Raw genomic sequence first — 11,466 nt, forward strand, 5'->3', positions numbered from 1 at the left:
AAATCATGCCATGAGAAGCTTGGACTAGTTTTCACAGGAACTCTCACCCTTCAGCCAGGCTTCCTAGAGGTGTGCTGTGGTTTGAACTCTGTGAGACTCTGCATTCACACTTCCACACAGCTCAGCAATGAGCAGGGCTTTGTACATCCCCACGGGTGTGTCCTCCTTTGGAAGGTGCCAGTTCTTCATCTTGTCATAGCTCAGTGTCAAATTACTGCTTAAAGTGTGGGCTGAGTCAAACTGTGTTAGTCCAGGGCCCCCCTTCCCTCCAGATGTTTGTTCCAGCACCTGGAGAGTTCCTGGCTGGGCTTTGAGCTTTGTTTGAACACCCAGAGTGTGTCCACAGTTTCCTCAGACTGGCAGGAACAATGAGCACGTTCCCAGACTCATAGCTGGTCAAATTCTGTTCAAAACCGAGTGTCTTCTCTGTATCTAAAGCTGCCTCTTCTTGACCTTCATGGTTGACAAACCGTTTACCACAGTAAATACATTACAGACTTTTTCCATAGGTGGTATGGAAATCATGGGTTGCTGAGTTATTAGTGTTATGCAGATAGTGTTTATCTTGTTTTATTTTTAAAGTTAGCCCTCTAAAAGCAGAAACCTTCTGGCCACAGTGACTTGAAGAAAAACCCCAAACCCCTTGTGGCTCCAGTGATGCTGAGTTTGTAGGCAGCTGCTGCTGCCACTTTAGTAGTGTACACAGTACAAAGGCTGTGTCACAGACGTTGAAGAGAAACACTGCTAATCTGCTCTTTTTCCTTCTCTCTCTCTATACAAGGCTAGAGTGGTCCTGAAAGGTTTACATTTCTGCATTTCATGCTCTACTCGGGCTATTTTTAACTTTACTAGAGAAAGGGACCGTGTGAGAGCAGGTCACTGAACGAGTTTAGATAAGTGCTTTAAGGCTGTGTGGTGCTTGAAGAAATTGAAGAGAAGTGCTCAGTAGAATGTAAATGTTGATCATCTTTGGGGTCTTTCAAGAGGGTGATTTCTGGGGATGTTTTGAGAAATGAGGGGGAATGTGTTTATTTCCAGAACAGGCACATTTGGTTCTTGATTGATGTAAATCCCTTTTTAGTGAGTAAAACCTTTGAGGTTTATCGACTCAAACAAAGCAAGGGGATAACCTCAAATCCCCTCTGACTTTGCTTCTGAGCATCCAAGACAAGTTTTTATCATCCAATGAATATTAAGTAAGAAATTGTTTTTCAGTTTCTGCCTCTGCTTAATGACTAATGATTTAATTTCAAAAAGCTTCATCTGTAGACATTACACACTCTGATACAACCAACTCATGTCTATGAATGGAAGATGAGAGCATCTATTTTTTCCATGGTCTATCTATTTTTTTCTTTTCGAACTCATTTCACAACCCTAAAGAAGGTGGCATGTGAAAAGCCTGTTGCTCCAGAGTGTGGGCAGGCATGGGTGGCACTGAGGAGTCTGCGGTGCTGAATTTGAACTGTTCACCACCACCTCAGCTTTAATTTCCTTCCTGTTTCACTGTTCATAATAATGCAATGTTTCCATGGGTGGCCTGTTCAATAGATGGGAGAGATTTATACTATGCTATACCATATTTTTATTTAGGATAATATTAAAAATATCTGTTTTGGGCAATTAAGTTTTCCAAATGGGAGAGGTCAAAGCTAGCCTTCTAAATACACAGTCAGGGTCTGCTGGACTCTTGAGTCCTTCCATAAAGAAAACTGCAACAGAGAGGAGTTAATTCACTTCAAAATTGCAGTTCAAAAGGTTCAGGTAGGATTTGGATTTTAAAAATCTGGGATATGAATCCCTTTCCATAAGGATGTACACTGTTTTTTGGGCTTCATCAGAACTTGTGTGAGTTGGGTCTTGAGCCTTTTTGGTTGTTGCTTCCCTCATCTGATAGTCAATATTGATCTGGAATAGAAGTTAGCACACTTCAAAAGCGTACCTGAAGATGGTGCAGTGATTGATTCTTCCACTGGAACATTAACAAACAATGAAAATGTTTTTCCAGGGGTAAGGCAGAACACTTAAAGAAAAGTCTGAGTCACTGCTGTCAAATCTTAAAGCTTTTCCATGCACTGCATCCTGTTTTCCTGATGGCCAACCTGATTGGGCCGTTTCTTTCAGAGTCAGTGAATGGAACAGCAAATTTCCATTCTCTTGTGGTGCATCTTTTCCAAAGAGGGGAAAGTGAAATCTAGATTTTAAAAAAGGCCCAGCCCACAGCTGTGAAACCAATGTGTGATGCTGGGGCTGTTCCTGGGCGCGAGTGGGGGGAGATGAGGGCACCCACCTTGTGAGGTGAGAGATTTGAAAATAGCCACAGTTGAGTCGTGCAGGGTGAAATAGGTACTTTTCTTCTTCAAAAAGAAGCTTTCTGCTCTCTCACTCTACAAATTTATGAAGCAGGAATAGATGATTGTGGAAGAAAAACAAAAGTCCGTTCTTCCCTCCTCAGAAACTCTGGTCTGTCCTAACTGTGCAATACAAGCTGGTGAAATTGCTATGACAGTCTCCTCTGTTAGCAACAAGCCGTTCAAAAATAAATAAAAATCCTAACTGTCCATGCTATGAAATATGATTTCAGTCAGAAATTTCATATGAGTGTTTGGCCAAACCATAGCAAAGCTGTGAAACCTCGAGGGAGGGGGGGAGCAAAGGAAGATCAGGGCCATAATAATTTAAAGGATTTACAGTTAAAAAATAACGTTACTTGGATGCAGTGTCTGTTAAGAGGGTAGCTAATATTTCAAAGTTCTCTTTTATCTTCTGTGAGCTGGAAGTTCTGCAAACAGAGACATTTGGTCCTTATAAATTGTGTCAGAGCAAACATGGTGATGTACCTTGTGTGGGAGGCACTGTTGTTATTCCTACTGCACAGCAATTAGATTTATTCCTAGTGACCCTGGAAAATTAATTCATGCAGGAATGCCAGCTGGAGGCTGGTTTATGTTATTCCAGGAGCATTCAGGTTTTGCAGTCAGGCACTCTCAGGAACACATAAAATAAAATAATACTGCAAGGCTGGGGTCTGGTCTTCTGCATTTATTAGCCTGGAAAGGAAGATGTAATTTGGAATGGCTTCCAGATACTACAGTAGGTGACAGTGGAGGATGGCACTTTTCTATGTCCCTTCCAGCTGATTTGCTTCTGACACAGATTTTGGTTCTCCCCTGGAGGTCTCAAAGTCCCCAAAAGGTGCCAATAAGAACATGTCTGTTTTCACCAAGATTTCTCTGAATTTATACCTTTTCCCTTGGGTACAGAGCAGAGTGGGACTCACAAAGCTCATGTTATTCTGGGAAAATGGAAAATTTGCAAGGGTGAGATAAAATCTTCTCTTGCCACCCATGTGATACAAGTGTCTCATGATAGGAACTCATAAAACCAAACCATTCTTTGACTTATTTTTGTTACAAGCTCTAATGTAACAAGGTCTCAAACACTTGAGTTTTGGCAGTGCTCTTGTTCTTAGTTATACATTTCAAGCATAATCACTTTTCTTTTTGGAGGGTTGTGAGGATGGGTCTGTGTAAGTCAGTATCACCTGCTCCAGGTAGCTCAGATTATGGTTGTGTAAAATGGGCAAAAAGAGAAAAGTGGTGGAGGTAAAATTAGTATTTGACTATGGAGATGAGAAGTAGTAGCACAGTGAGAGAAATTTTGTGTCTGAGTATTTCAGTAACCACAATGGAAAAATCACCTCAAGTAGCAAAACCACTATAAATCTTTATTTTTAACTGTATTTTAACGAATAGTTACTTATTTTTCAATAAATTAAACAACAAGGATTCTACATACCTGCCTCTTGAATACAAACTTAATAAAAATACAGCTTATATAATTCTTATATAATTTAAACCCTACTGATTTTGATTCACATGTCAATTTAGGATATATTTACACAGCACAACAGAGTTGTGGAGCTCACACTCACACTTAACTCTCCGTAGGTTTTTAAGAGATGTCAGTCTTGTCTTGGCATTTTCTTGTTATGCCCAAATTTGTCAGTCATCCTGGTTTTTCTCCTGAACCTGGTGATCTTTTCCCAATGCTCAGCTCGTGAGTCCTGCACTTCCTAACGATCAGCAGAGTTCTTTGGGATGTAAGACACGGTTCAGTGTTCACAGTGCAGGTCCAACAGGGTTTTCCATACCCTGCCTTGACCCCATGGCATATGGGAGGGGAGGATTTTCTCCCTGTGCTGCTCTCACCCTTCTGGCAGCCTCAGCTTTTATCCTGCATCCATTGGCCGTGGAGCTGTTTGCACCTCCCTCACACTCCTCCTCCCAAGACAGGGATTTTCCTTGGCAAGATCCAGCCACGGTGGAGGATCTCTTCCCAGGATATTTGACAGAGTCTGCTTGGCTCTTCCTGCTTCTGACACTTTATTTTGAAGTGTTGGTTTGCAGCTGGTTCAAAAGGTTCAGGTAGGATTTGGATTTTAAAAACCTGGGATATGAATCCCTTTCCATAAGGATGTACACAGTTTTCTGGGCTTCATCAAAACTTGTGTGCGTTGGGTCTTGAGCCTTTTTGGCTGTTGCTTCCCTCATCTGATAGTCAATATTGATCTGGAAGAGGAAAAAAATAAATGCCATTAAAAACTTAACTTTAAGTGTAGTCTCTTTCTAGATCTCTTTGCCAATATCTGCATCTGCAGCCTTGATAGTTCAGTGTCAGAACTGTATATTGGGGGAATTAAATATCTGTATCCCAGTTAGGCACCGAACTTGCTGTTCACTATAGAAATGTAGCTTGTTCTGGAGTCAGAATTAATAAAGCTCAACTTTGAGGAACAGCCTCCAGTTACTCAGAGAAATCCTGTGTTGGATGTCTCCAGTTTAAAGACGATCAAAGTCAAGAACTTTTAACTTTTCCAGAAGGTTGACATATTTTTCAAAGGCAAGAAATGTTCCGTGGTGCTTCCACCAGCAAACAGGAAGACTCTCCAGATGCTGTCAGCAATTCAAGCTGGGCTGGCTCAGCCCAGAGTGTCAGCACTGCCTGCTCCCTGTGACTGCTCGTGAGATCAGATCGTGCCACAGACACTGCAGACAGCTGTGATGCAAGGAGGGACCTGAAAGTGCCTGTGTCTGCTTCTTATGCAACTGTGGGAGTGTGTGTGAACATCTCAGAGGAGCCACACTCCTCCCTTCATATATACCTGCTTAATATGCATATTGTATATATATGATACATTAGAATTTATATTATACCTGCTTAATACACATATTATTTATATATGATACATTAGAATTTATGTTATACCTGCTTAATGGCATCTGACTGAACAAACTCTGCATAAATCTTCTCTGCTTTGCCGTGCAAGTGATCAGACTTGGTTTTCTTGTAATCCTCACAAGCCAGCCAGAACTCGATGTTTTCCTCGCTGAACTCGGACTTCAGGAACTCCCGAAAGACACCCTGGCCACCTAAATAAAAATAAATCATCATTCACTTGTGACCAGGAAGGAGAAAATAAATAGCAGAAGTTGTACTGAAAGCTGATGTAAAATCTTGCCAAAATACTCTTCTTCCCTTCTTCAACATCCTGCAGATAATCTAATTTTGAGGCTGATGGGAGTCTCCCTAATTATGTTCAGTGTTTTTTAGATCTAGACTCTGGATCCTGATCTACAACAATGGATTCTTTTAGGGTGTAAGTGGACAGAAAATTCCAGATTAAACTGATGTATTATCCAGGGATTGAAGTCTGATCAAAATGAGCTATTTAGGAGTTAATTGCTATATTGAAAATGGAAAAGGACCCCAAAACCCAGCCTGGAAGTCAAGCTGGGGCAGTGCCCATGTTACAGTAGAGCTGTAAAAAACTGAGGTGCAGCTGCCCATTGTCTGACAGTGTTTATACAACGCTGCAGCTTTGCCTGTTTGGTGAGATTAGATAAAATGTTGTCCCCAGGGTAAGTACAAAGTCCTACTGAAGTGACAGACTTACTTTGGCTGGCCAGGAGCTTTTCCAAAGACTGTGACCACTGAATAACTTCCTCTGCAGAAAGCCTAAGGTGACAAGAAAAAGAAAAGGCTTTAGGCAAGAAACCACGGGGTTTTGTTTGTATGTCTGAAGGAGACAAGTTTTATAATTTATTATTATATTCCAGGAATATGTACCAGGCATTTTACTAAATTTGTCATAATCAGAGATCCAGGAGACAATCCACGTTGAGAAAAATAGAGATGGAAAAAGTATGGAACTATGAGGTTATCTTGAATTCTGTTCCCAGGAAAATAGTCTTCGACTGTCACTGATAAAATTATTTTGTACCTGTACTTCTGTTTCCACATTTTTGCAGTGAGAATGGTAATACCTCTGCTCCTAATTTAAGTGAGAAGTATTTTTTCATGTAAAACTGTAGATACACTTACAATGTCCCTCTGATAAAAAATGGATTTAACTGAAGTGTCTTCTCCCTCACTGTTTGATGCAAATGTATCAAATCACTAATTAAAAATCCTTAACTCCATGAGTAGTTTCTAATTACTAATGTTCACCTCTCTTGAATTTTGGAGATTCTAGATCTTTTTACAATATTTGTTGTCCTAGAAGGTAGTTTAGAAAGGAATCAATTTACTATCCAGTAATCCAGCTATGATTATATTTCATAACTTGGTGTGTTTCTGTACTTACATGACATTTCTAGAGTTGGAAGTCTTGATCCCAGATTCAATATGTGGCACCATGCATTTCAAATAACTTTTGAGATCTGCCCCACTGAAACAACAAACAGACAATTAAAAAATCCATTAGAATTGCAGTTGCACTTCTATTTAAGTTTTCTTCAAACTTTCAAACAGAGACAGCTCTGTCCTATGAGTGAAGACTAGGCAGTTACATTTCCAAGTAATTAAAAAAAAAAGACTGAGGCCCTCACTGTATCCAAATTCTATTTCTGATTACTTAAAGTAATGAATTAATTGGTATGCCTCAGCTTAAGCTTTTTTTAGAGCTAGTGCAGTGCTGGGCTTTGAGCAGGTTTAGTTCGTTTAGCCTGAACCACAGTGCTAATTCATAATCTCCAAGATGAGCGCAGTGCTATTTTCACTCCCAATACATCAAATTTTAGAGTAAGTTGTATATACTTACAAAGCCTTTTGCTTCTTTTTGTGGACTTTGCCTTCTGCAAGCTTGCAGTCTTCTTTTCCATTTAACTCAGTCATGTTGTTGTGGGAGAAGAAGAGCCCTGGCATTTTCCTTGGTCAGGCTGGTGCTGCAGCCCCGAGTGGCAGCTCCTGCCTCTGCTGCTGCCTTTTATTGCTGCAGGCAGCCCTGGGAGCTGGGCTGTTTATCGTGTGTCCTCATCACAAACTCTGCAAGTTCCCCTTTCGGTGCTCAGTGACGTGAGTCTTTTTGAGAAAGAAAACAGACGGCGTGTCTCGTGGTTGAGGTTAAACCAGAGGAGGCTCAATTGCTGTGGGGTTGTTGTGTGATACTGTGCGCATCCGTTACCAAAAAAAAAAACAACAAACCAACCAAAACGCTACAGAACTTTGAATTCTTGACCCTTTCTGATAGGTACTTGCAAGTCAGAAGTATTTTTTTTTGTTGTTGTTTTGAACAACAGAGCTGCAAATACTGCAGTTTTTTCTTGACAAAATTCACTTGTTCCATGCCTGTGCCTTGCAATTTCATACTTTTCAGTTGGTTAGGTGGGCTCAGCAGAAGACGAGGAAAAGATACTTTAAGATGCCCCTGTAATAAAGTTCCATATGCAACAACCTACTTGCAAGTAGGGGAAAACCTGTTTCCCTTGCTGCTCTTCAAACTAGAGCGTTACTTTAGACATGCTGTGTGAAAATATTTAAAGTGGTTTTCTCAGGAAGGGGTTTTGAAGCAACGAGAACTTATTTGATTTGGTTTAATTTCTGCAAGTCGGGTTCTTTGGAAGCACAATGCCATATTTCAGGAATACCTCCCTAATTATGAGAGACTTGGCATGTATAAATATTAATTATGTTGGGGTGTTGTTATAAACACAGAGTGAATATCACAAGCTGTTTGAGGGAGGTGTGAGCTGTTTGTGCATAGTTGAGTTCCACCGTGAAAAAAAAAACAGCCATGGATATAAAGCAAGACAAAGAATTAAGTGTAACTCTATTTATCTGCCCAGGATGGTGATGTCCATGTTGAAATGCTTAATCTGGCCCCTGAGCATCCCAATTTCTGCTTGTTTGCTTGAGTTCATTTTTTTCTGTGATGTTTCAGACTTGTTGGCTTGTTTGCTTGGTTTGTTTTTTTGTTTTTTTTAACCGAATAACGTGCGCGACGCTGCTTATTTATAAATAGCTTGTGAATGATGCACGCAGGGCTGCGCATGAGGGTGATAAGTGCTGACACATCCTCAGCTTCCTCAGGAGCTGTGATGCAAAGGCAGCCCGGGAGCCTCCTGCAGAGGGAAGAGCAGGGACAGGGCTGTGAGCACAGCGGGCTGGCAGTGACACGGGTGTGTGTGCAGCAAATATCCATCTCCACGCTGGCAGTGGGCACTGCCCTTTGTGCACAGGTGTTTTCTGACTGCTCTCACCCGCCTGAACAGAAGGAAGGAAGGAAGGGGTGATATCAGTGCTGGGTTTTGGCGTTCTGCCCCTCTCAGCATCCCATCGCATTCCCTCAGTCAGGAGCTGGGAGGTTCCATTGCCGGGAAGGTCAGAGAGATGCTGCATCCAAACCCTTCTCATGGAGGGCAGAAAAAGGGTAAAAAGCAACAGGAAAAATAATTTCCCACCTCATCTATCTCCCAGAACTCTGTAGCCTCAGGCTAAAAGTGGGGCAATGTCTTGAACTTAAAGCAGCTGGTGATTGTAAGTAATCCACCAGTGAATTTCTGTGAGTGTGAGCGATGGTGTTGATTCCTTGAAGAATAGGATTGTTTGCTCTTTTGTACCAGGTAATTTTTTGTATCTGTTATCAATGGTGAGCTGTTGACAGTTCATTTACAAGATGAGGAATTCCTTTTCCCCGTTTAAAGTGAAATTACTGCCCATACCTTTGGGATTTGTTAAATGTGTCAATGGTAACAGGCGTCGGGTCAGACCTTCCTGTAGAAAAGAATTCTCGTCCTACTGAGTGTCATTGTACTTCACCTTCTTGCAATAAATATTCTCCTGAGTAAAGAAAAAATAGCATTCTTGTCATTTTACATCGGGGTAATGCTGCTGTCCCACAGCATTTGAATTGTTTCCAGGTCCCACAATATTTGAATTACTTTCCAGGTACTTTATTTGGTGGAAATCACTGATGTTAGTATGGGATAACTCACAGGTGACTCGTTGCTTGTAGAGATACCTTACCACTGGACCCTAGGGGAGCTGGAAACCTTTGCTTTTGGGATCCTGATGCTACTGGACTTGAATACAGTCAAAAGTGAAGTAGGAATAGGTGGAATACTATGCTGTGAATGAGAAAAAAGCTGTGCCTACCAAGCAGACCAACTGGAATTGACCGATGTTCTTATGTCCTGCAGTTCTCATATCCTGAATTAATAATGCTCCTAACACACTGGGGACTCCTCTCCAGTAATCCACATCACTAACCCCCAATCTCTGCATTACTACTGGTGCTCCTTATCCCTGGGAAGAAAAAAACAAAGAAAAAAATCAGTGCTGCCTCTGTGGTTCCCCCTAAGCCAGGTTTGTTCGTAAACTCGTGTAATGATCCATGCAAGGGGGCACGTGTAGAAATGTACAGGTGTAGAAAGAAGATTGGCAGTTGTGAGTGTCTGATTTGGAGAAGGGATGCACATTTGGCACATAAACTCCTCCCTTAGGATTACAGAAAGTGTAAAGGCAATGTAAAGCCCCAATACCCTCCTGCCTTCCTACAAACACTGCACAACCAAAGCCTGCTGCATTCACGAGCAGACACACCAGCGCTGGGACTAGCATTATCAGTCACTTTTTTCCTCCTCTGTGGACAAATCCTTTCTTCCCCTGAGGAACTCTCATCTTCAGGGCATCCTTTTTTTTTTTCTCGATGAATTATTTCCCTGACTCTGATTCACTCTTTCTATGCAAGCCAACCCATTTTTAGGGTTTTACTTGTAAAGCCTGGTGCAAGTTTCCCAATCTCAACAACGGGAAAAAATGTGTGTGAGACTTAGGTATGTGTACAGCTGAAGTGAGAGGGAAAACAGGAACTGCAAGATTCATAGGGCTGGCAAGAATTTATTTTTTTTCTATTGCTGGAGCAGCATTCTGCTTTTACAGACCACAGAAAACCAGGGAGACACCTGCATGGAGTTTCCCAAGTTAAAAAATCTTTGCTAACTCTGACTTTGGTTATGGTAAGGGATTCTGCTTGATGAAAGAGTTGGACCAGGTCCCACAGGTGGATTAGATGTTGGTTCCCCTACAGTTTTCATGATTCTATTGTCCTGAATACTCTGGCTTGACATTTCTAGGGACAAAAGTGCTACTTATTTTCAACTTTAAACTGTAAAAATACGATGCTTCAAACCCATACACGTTCATCCTTATTCAGGGCCACTATCCTTGTTTCCTGTAGAAGAAATGTCTGGTGGGATTTTACATGATGCTATGAGAAACAGTCGTGTCCTGACCAAGCAGAAAACTTTTCACAGACCTTCCTAATTTTCTGGATTTCTTTCAGTTTTATCATGTGAGGGTTGGTACAGGCCTGCCTTTTTCATCTCCCACAGCTTTAATATACCAATATAATACTTTTCTCTATTTCATGCATGATGGCCCATTGCTCCTTGAAATACTTTCTCAGTTAATAACTATTCTCTTTTCCTATTATTACAGAAAAATGCAACAAATATATCTTAAGCCTTACAGTTTTAGGGCTTATTAGAATAATCCTGATATTTTGTACAAAACCTTTTGTTTTAAGGTTGTCTTTGTTGATTCTGTCCAGTAAAAGGACAGTGGAAAACTTTTTGCAGGAACAGCAGCATAGCTGGCTGTCACCAGCTGGTTTCTCCTCTTTTCCACATCTCTTGTAGGTTTGTGATGAGTAATTGATCCAATTTTAGGTGCACAGAAGATGCTTATAAATATTTGCTAATATTCAGCCTGATTCTCAATCATTTTCTATTCTTTCTGGGGACGGCTTGGTGGAATATAAGAGAAAAAAATGTGAAAAAATTCCCAAGGTTACAACACTGGACAAGTTCTATTAAAGCAAAGAGGACGAAAAGTTCTGTGAAGTCCAAGTCCCATTTGCTGTTCAAAATTATTTCAAGCTTCTCCTTCTGACTTCTTCTTTTTTGTTTCTTTTTGGTCACTCTTGTCTGGCCTTACCCTCCCTCACTCTCCATTCCAGCTCTGCTTTGTTCCTGAATGTTCTGTTTTGGTTTATGTTGGTGCCTTCCACGTGTGGCCAATTTTCAGCTTTGCTGTGCTCTTGCTGTTGAGCATAAACTTCCCTGGGGTTAGTCTGGCCTAATCTGAGCTGAGCTCAAGTGCCCAGCCAGGCAGTGCTGTCCCCTG

General features: G+C 41.3%; 1 protein-coding gene across 1 annotated transcript; it reads right to left on the reverse strand.

Annotated features, from left to right (window-relative positions):
- Window positions 1-3,701: 3,701 nt before the first annotated feature.
- LOC106857934 (regulator of G protein signaling 1) lies at window positions 3,702-7,262 on the reverse strand. The gene is made up of 5 exons (XM_014884308.2): window positions 7,103-7,262; window positions 6,647-6,730; window positions 5,957-6,018; window positions 5,269-5,432; window positions 3,702-4,571 (listed from the first exon to the last, which is right to left on the reverse strand). Exons 1-5 carry the CDS (start codon window positions 7,204-7,206, stop codon window positions 4,386-4,388), a joined length of 600 nt encoding a protein of 199 aa, XP_014739794.1. The 5' UTR covers window positions 7,207-7,262; the 3' UTR covers window positions 3,702-4,385.
- Window positions 7,263-11,466: the final 4,204 nt, after the last annotated feature.

This window comes from Sturnus vulgaris, chromosome 9 (genome assembly GCF_052056855.1).
Source record: "Sturnus vulgaris isolate bStuVul1 chromosome 9, bStuVul1.hap1, whole genome shotgun sequence".
NCBI classification, from domain to species: domain Eukaryota; kingdom Metazoa; phylum Chordata; class Aves; order Passeriformes; family Sturnidae; genus Sturnus; species Sturnus vulgaris.

Coding starts and splice junctions, on each gene's coding strand:
- LOC106857934 (XM_014884308.2), bottom strand. CDS start 7,206: ATGCCAGGGCTCTTCTTCTCCCACAACAACATGACTGAGTTAAATGGA. Junction 6,019..6,646: donor TCCAACTCTAGAAATGTCAT/GTAAGTACAGAA, acceptor TTGTCACCTTAG/GCTTTCTGCAGAGGAAGTTA. Junction 4,572..5,268: donor AGTCAGATGCCATTAAGCAG/GTATAACATAAA, acceptor TTCCTCTTCCAG/ATCAATATTGACTATCAGAT.